Source organism: Chenopodium album, chromosome 6 (assembly GCF_948465745.1).
Source record: "Chenopodium album chromosome 6, dcCheAlbu1.1, whole genome shotgun sequence".
Taxonomy (NCBI): domain Eukaryota; kingdom Viridiplantae; phylum Streptophyta; class Magnoliopsida; order Caryophyllales; family Amaranthaceae; genus Chenopodium; species Chenopodium album.
The window spans coordinates 26776666-26783722 of NC_137839.1; the positions used below are offsets into that span (position 1 = coordinate 26776666).

Sequence of the window (7057 nt, forward strand, 5' to 3'; positions counted from 1 at the left end):
CATATTGTTGAACTTGCTTTGTCTAATTTAATCAATTAATTACTCGTATTTAATTTAGCCCTTTATAAGTTTTTTATAGAAAAAAAGGTAAGATTATTTTGAGTGAATCAAGCAAATGTTGAAATATTCTTTTGATATTTTGCTTTAAAAAGCGAAAAAGGCAAAATGTTGCAATTAATCGTACTTTCTTCGTTTCTTTTTAATTGCAAATATCAAAATAGTTGTATCACATACCTTTTTTGTTAAAAAACTCTCATTTTCTCTCTCATATCACATGGGTCCAATTTTTTTTAATTATATATCTCTCTAATTTCTAAATATTTTCCTCAAAATATGCAATTTACTAAGTGATGCAACTAAAATAACGGATAAAATATACGAAGTTAGATGGAGATGCTCCCTCCGTTTTTTATATGATATAAATAATACATGACATAGTCAAACATTGCACACATGTCAATGCTTTAGTTTGATTTTATTTTTATACAATTAAATTTTAATGAAAATTATTTTAAAAAATATATTATAAAACTTTATATTAAAATCTATTTAACAACATTTTAACTAATAAAATATTTTTATTATATTAACAAAAACAGCGCCTCTTCTGTGCAGCTGGCCACACCGTGTGGCCAGCGTCCAACTCAGCAAAATAACGGACTTCCACGCGCGCGTCATCAAATTGCCAAAAATAACGGAATCCAAAAAACACGTGATCTCCACGCAAGCGTCATTTCTTATTAAAAGCGCCGACATTCACACAAATCCCTAGAGCCGCAACTTTAACTTCTCGACTTCACCAAATTCTTCTCATAATCGCGAAAAAAAAATTACAAGCTACAATGACCGACGAATTACAAAACTTAGCAGAATCACAAGAATCAATGGAAATCGAAGAAATAGGTGATTCATTTTTGAATCTGGAGATTGAAGAGATCGAAAAAAATCCAGAAAATGATGAAATACAAGGTAATAAATAAAACTTACTCAAATTTTATTAATGGTAATCCCTAAAATGTTATACTGGTAATCCTTATTATACAGTAACCAATATTACGCAATAAGTAACAATATTACTGTACAAAAGTAAACCCTAAAATGCATTAAGTAACCCTATTAGTGTGAAAAGGTAATCACTATATTTAAATAAGTAATCCTTGTTATATAACAAGTAACACCCTAAAATGCAATAAGTAACCCTATTAGATAGTAAGTAACTCTTTAATCTCAATAAAGTAATCCTTAATACGCAATAAGTAATCGTTGTAATATAATAAGTAACTTTTCAAAATTCAAGTAATTCTATACTCTATTATAAGTAATCCCTGTAATATAATAAGTAACCCTGAAACGCATTAAGTAACCCTACTATTACTCTGAAACGGTAATCACTATATTGAAATAAGTAATCCTTGTTATATAACAAGTAATACCCTAAAATGCAATAAGTAATCCTTAATACGCAATAAGTAACCATTGTAATATAATAAGTAACTTATCAAAATTCAAGTAATTCTATACTCTATTATAATAAGTAATCCCTATAATATAATAAGTAACCCTGAAATGCATTAAGTAACCCTATTACTGTGAAAAGGTAATCACTATATTGAAATAAGTAATCCTTGTTATATAACAAGTAACACCCTAAAATGCAATAAGTAACCCTATTAGATAATAAGTAACTCTTTAATCACAATTAAGTAATCCTTAATACGCAATAAGTAATCACCGTAATATAATAAGTAACTTATCAAAATTCAAGTAATTCTATACTCTATTATAATAAGTAATCCCTATAATATAATAAGTAACCCTGAAATGCATTAAGTAACCCTATTACTGTGAAAAGGTAATCACTATATTGAAATAAGTAATCCTTGTTATATAACAAGTAACACCCTAAAATGCAATAAGTAACCCTATTAGATAATAAGTAACTCTTTAATCTCAATTAAGTAATCCTTAATACGCAATAAGTAATCACTGTAATATAATAAGTAACTTATCAAAATTCAAGTAATTCTATTCTCTATTATAATAAGTAATCCCTGTAATATAATAAGTAACCCTGAAATACATTAAGTAACCCTATTACTGTGAAAAGGTAATCACTATATTGAAATAAGTAATCCTTGTTATATAACAAGTAACATCCTAAAATGCAATAAGTAACTCTTAAATCTTAATTAAGTAATCCTTAATACGCAATAAGTAATTCCTGTAATATAATAAGTAACTTATCAAAATTCAAGTAATTTTATTCTCTATTAAGGTAACCCTAATAATTCAATAAGTAATTCTATTATACTTGCATGGTAATTTCTGTTATACAATAACTCATCTAAATACACTAAGTACAATAACTCAACCAAACAGACTATCTTAATGAACTCTGAAATAATCTGAGTTACTAATGCAGAATTAAAATATTTTTACAGATTTAAGTGCAAGTACCTTAACAGATGACAGCAGATATGCAGAACAACATACAGAAAACTAGGAAATAGATTACTCAGGAAGCCTTGTTGGATTTACTGCTGAAACTTTAGAAGAAATATTTGAACAGTATAAAAAACATGCTTTTGTGATTGGCTTTGGTGTAAGACAATCAACAACAAGATACACTCAAACAGAACCTAAAACTATCATAGGAAAAGACTTTGTTTGCACAAAAGAGGGTTTCAGAGTAAAACCAAAAAACCAAAAAACTCCTACTCCTATTCCTGGACAAAAACAGAAGAAAAAAAAGCAAGTTCCAATCACCAGAACTGGTTGCAAAGCTTTCATCAGAGCAAAAAAGAACAAAGAAGGTATGTTTGAGATAGAAGATCATGTCATGCAACACAATCATGAACTGACAAGAAGAGAATGGCAGCATTTACAAAGATCAGAAAGAAAGATAACTGAAGATAAGGCAAAAGTTATAGACATAATGGCTGAAAGTGGTCTAAGACCAGCAGAATCTTATCGTCTAATGTCTTTTGAAGCTGGAGGTGAAAATATATTAGCACACACAATGAAAGACCATTTCAATTACATAACAAGAAAGAAAATGAAAGAGATTGAAGGAGGTGACGCACAAACTGTCATAGACATGTTGACTCAAAGACAATCAGAGGAACCAGATTTCTTTTTCAGATTCAAGTTAGGAGAAAAAACAAACAGACTTACTGCCATTTTCTGGAGGGACTCAGAAATGAAAGAAGATTTCGATGTTTATGGAGATGTTACTATTTTTGACACCACATACAGGACAAACAAATATAATCTTATTTGTGCGCCAATTGTAGGTGTCAACAGTCATTGGCAGAATGTAATGTTTGGTTGTGCTTTTATTGTTGATGAGAAAATAGAGACATTTGAGTGGGTATTAAACACTTTTAAGAAATCAGTTGGTGGAAGTGAACCAGCTTCAATCTTTACTGACCAAGACTTGGCCATGTCAGTTGCAATTCAAAAGGTAAATTTACATACTCCCTCTGTTTTAATGTTATTAATTTATCCCTATTATGGCATTTAATATCACCTATAAACCTTAATAGATAAACACTATATACCAAAACTTGGCCTTGAAAGTAAAGCCTAATAAGAAGTTAAGTAACCCCACTTATCCTATAAAGTAATCCCAACCTATAGCATCAAGTAAGATCAGGAAATAGAATAAGTAACAAAAGTTCATAAATTAAGCTAGCTAAGTCTCATCTACTCATAAATTCATAACAATTTTATCTTGTCTTAAAACTAACAGCATATTCAATGCAGGTTTTCCCACACTCAAGACACAGACTTTGCATATGGCATTTAATTAAGAATGCAGTATCAAGATTTGGAGCATTAAAAAGAGACACAACTTTCAAGGATGCTTTTAATAAGTGTTTAACAGGTTGTATAACAGAAGAAGAGTTTGAAGAGTGTTGGACAAATATGATAAAAACTTACAAGCTAGAAAACAACAAATGGTTCAAAAGACTATTCAGCTTGAAGGAAAAATGGTGCACTGCTCTCAGCAAAGACTTTTTTTCAGCAGGAATACTCTCTTCTCAAAGAAGTGAAAGTGCTAATAATGCTGTAGGTTTCAAGGCAAACAAAAACACAAGCTTAACTGATTTTTTCAAGATATTCAAACAGACAATAGCAAGGTGGAGGAACAATGAATCTGATGCAGATTTCAAATGTAGCAATTCCATTCCAACTTCAAATTTACCATTCTATGGAATGCTAAAGCATGCAGCAGGGATTTATACACAGACAATATTCAGATACTTTGAAACAGAATTTGAATACTCAATTGGCTGCGTAACAAATCTTCATTTTCAAGTTCAAAGTTACTTCTTTTATGAAGTACAATTAGAGAATGATGAAACTTCAAAGCAAAAAGTTACATTCAACATAGCAGATAATAGTATAGCATGTTCTTGCAAGAATTTTGAAGAAGTAGGTTGGTTATGCTATCACTGTATACGTGTGTTACAGCAACATTCAGTGACCAAAATACCAGACAGATACATCATAATGAGGTGGACAAAAAATGCAAAAGCACATGTATGGAGAAGAAAGGATGAAGAAGCAGCAAATGAAACAATCCCAGTGAAATACATTCCATGGAGACAAATTATGGCAAGGAAAGGATACAATCTGATATTGAAATGCCAACAACACACAGAGACCAAAAATTTAATAGAATTAGAGTTCAAAAAACTTGATATACAGGCAGATGAAATAAGAAATAGATTGGAAAAGGTAAAACCCAACTGTCATTTAATATAGCAGTATATACTATATAACCTAAAACCCTTTTTTTTAAAATGCAGGAAGAAGAGGATGCAGCAAGACAAGATGCAGAAACATTGCAACAAAATAAGACTATTGCAATAACAGAAGAACAATCAGAAATTCCTACTGTGATGGATCCAGAAAGAGCAAATACCAAGGGAAGAAGCAAAAGGATAAAAGGGCATTTTGAGAAAGGAAAGCAAGGAAATAAAAAAAGAACAAAAGCAATGACAGCAAAAGGGGATACAAGAGAATTTGGAACACTCACACCAACACAAAATCCAAAGTTATTTTAATTTTTTTATGATAGGATATTTATGTAATAAACAATGTTTTATTTTTAAATTTCAGACTTTATTTTATTATGAATATTAAGTAACCCCTTAATATTATTAAGTAATACTTCAAAAGCTATTAAGTAAAACCTATTATACTATTAAGTAACTGCTATTATGCCATTCAATAATTGCTATTATGCCATTAAGTAAACCCTAAAATGCATTAAGTAACCCTATTAGTGTGAAAAGGTAATCACTATATTGAAATAAGTAATCCTTGTTATATAACAAGTAACTTATCAAAATTCAAGTAATTCTTTTCTCTATTATAATAAGTAATCCCTGTAATATAATAAGTAACCCTGAAATGCATTAAGTAAACCTATTACTGTGAAAAGGTAATCACTATATTGAAATAAGTAATCCTTGTTATATAACAAGTAACACCCTAAAATGCAATAAGTAACCCTATTAGATAATAAGTAACTCTTTAATCTCAATTAAGTAATCCTTAATACGCAATAAGTTATTTTAATTTGGAACATTCACACCAACACAAAATCCAAAGTTATTTTAATTTGTTTATGATAGGATATTTATGTAATAAACAATGTTTTATTTTTAAATTTCAGACTTTGTTTTATTATGAATATTAACCCCTTAATATTATTAAGTAATACTTCAAAAGCTATTAAGTAAAACCTATTATACTATTAAGTAACTGCTATTATGCAATTCAGTAATTGCTATTATACAATTAACTAATCCCTATAATTCTATTAAGTAACCCATTTCTAACTATTTAGTAACAAGTCTAATATTATTAACACGGCTTATTTCAAAAGCAAATAAGTAAATACTAACATACTATTATGTAACTGCTAAAATGCAATTCAGTAATTGCTATTATGCAATTAAGTAATCCCTATAATTATATTAAGTAACCTACTATAATTCTATTAAGTAACCTAAGTAATCCCTGTAATAAACCTCTCGTGTAGTAATGCTAGTATACTATCATAAATTATAATACATTAAAAGTAACAAGTAAACAATGAATAAGTAACTCCTATCATACTATTAAGTAACCACTATTAGTTATAAACAATATGACTCAAAAATACCAAGAGAAAACAAACTGCTATATATATTAACAAAAAATAGAAAATATATATTTGTTCACACAAACTTTTTCCAAACTAACATATAAAAAATTTGTTCATACTACTTTGCAAAAATCAAACTAGCAAAAAAGAAACTTCATTCTTACTTTTTGCTAGTGACCACTTTCTTAGGAGCTTGTAATTTCTTTCCCTTTGCATTCCCTCCCTTCCCTTTAGCCGCTTCTGCCTGTTTCTTTGCTGCATTAGTAGCATCCACTAATGCTTGTTCTTCTGCCTTTTCTTCAGACCTTTTTTTAGCTTCTGCCTTTTCTTCAGCCCTTTTCTTAGCTTCTACTTCTGCCACAGAAATTTCTGCTTGACGATCAATCTCTTCATTTACCATAACTTCTTCATATAACTCTTTGTTCTTATCAGCAAACTCATGAACCTTGTTAAGAACCTCTTCCCGTTTTAGGTTCAAGTTGCACATAACCAAAGAAGCACATATTTCAGCTCGATATCGTCGTCGGATAACTGCCTAGAAATACAAAACAAATCAAAGTCATATATAAGCTATAAATTAAGATAAGAACAAGTAAGGAATTGGAAAATAAGAAAATTACCTTGGTTAAGTTTTTACAGTAAAACTCTTGACCTTCATATGACAGACAATGATACAAACAGAACACCCCACAGTCTGAATTCTTTGGACAATCTTGAGAATCAAGTTGTAGCATACGAATTTCAAATTCTTTGACATAAGCACCTTGATCATGGTTCTTTTTAACCATATACTTTGACATGAGAAATCTCTGTGAATTACAGGAGGAAAAAAAATCAGAAGGAAAAAATACAAGTAAACAAAAGACTAAACTCATGAACCAATTCAATAATTATACA

The 7057-nt window shown here is 29.6% G+C and overlaps 1 protein-coding gene across 1 annotated transcript; it reads left to right on the plus strand.

Moving 5' to 3' along the window:
• The first annotated feature begins 2935 nt into the window (after positions 1 to 2935).
• LOC145634771 (protein FAR1-RELATED SEQUENCE 5-like) lies at positions 2936 to 5072 on the plus strand. Its single transcript, XM_081686154.1, has 3 exons — positions 2936 to 3463; positions 3766 to 4756; positions 4831 to 5072. Exons 1-3 carry the CDS (start codon positions 2936 to 2938, stop codon positions 5070 to 5072), a joined length of 1761 nt encoding a protein of 586 aa, XP_081542280.1.
• The last annotated feature ends 1985 nt before the right edge of the window (positions 5073 to 7057 follow it).

Excerpts from the sequence above, each read along its gene's own strand:
- LOC145634771 (XM_081686154.1), top strand. The coding sequence starts at position 2,936 with ATGGCTGAAAGTGGTCTAAGACCAGCAGAATCTTATCGTCTAATGTCT. Across the intron at positions 3,464-3,765 it reads TGTCAGTTGCAATTCAAAAG|GTTTTCCCACACTCAAGACA; the intron begins GTAAATTTACAT and ends TATTCAATGCAG. Across the intron at positions 4,757-4,830 it reads GGAAAAGGTAAAACCCAACT|CAAGACAAGATGCAGAAACA; the intron begins GTCATTTAATAT and ends AAGAGGATGCAG.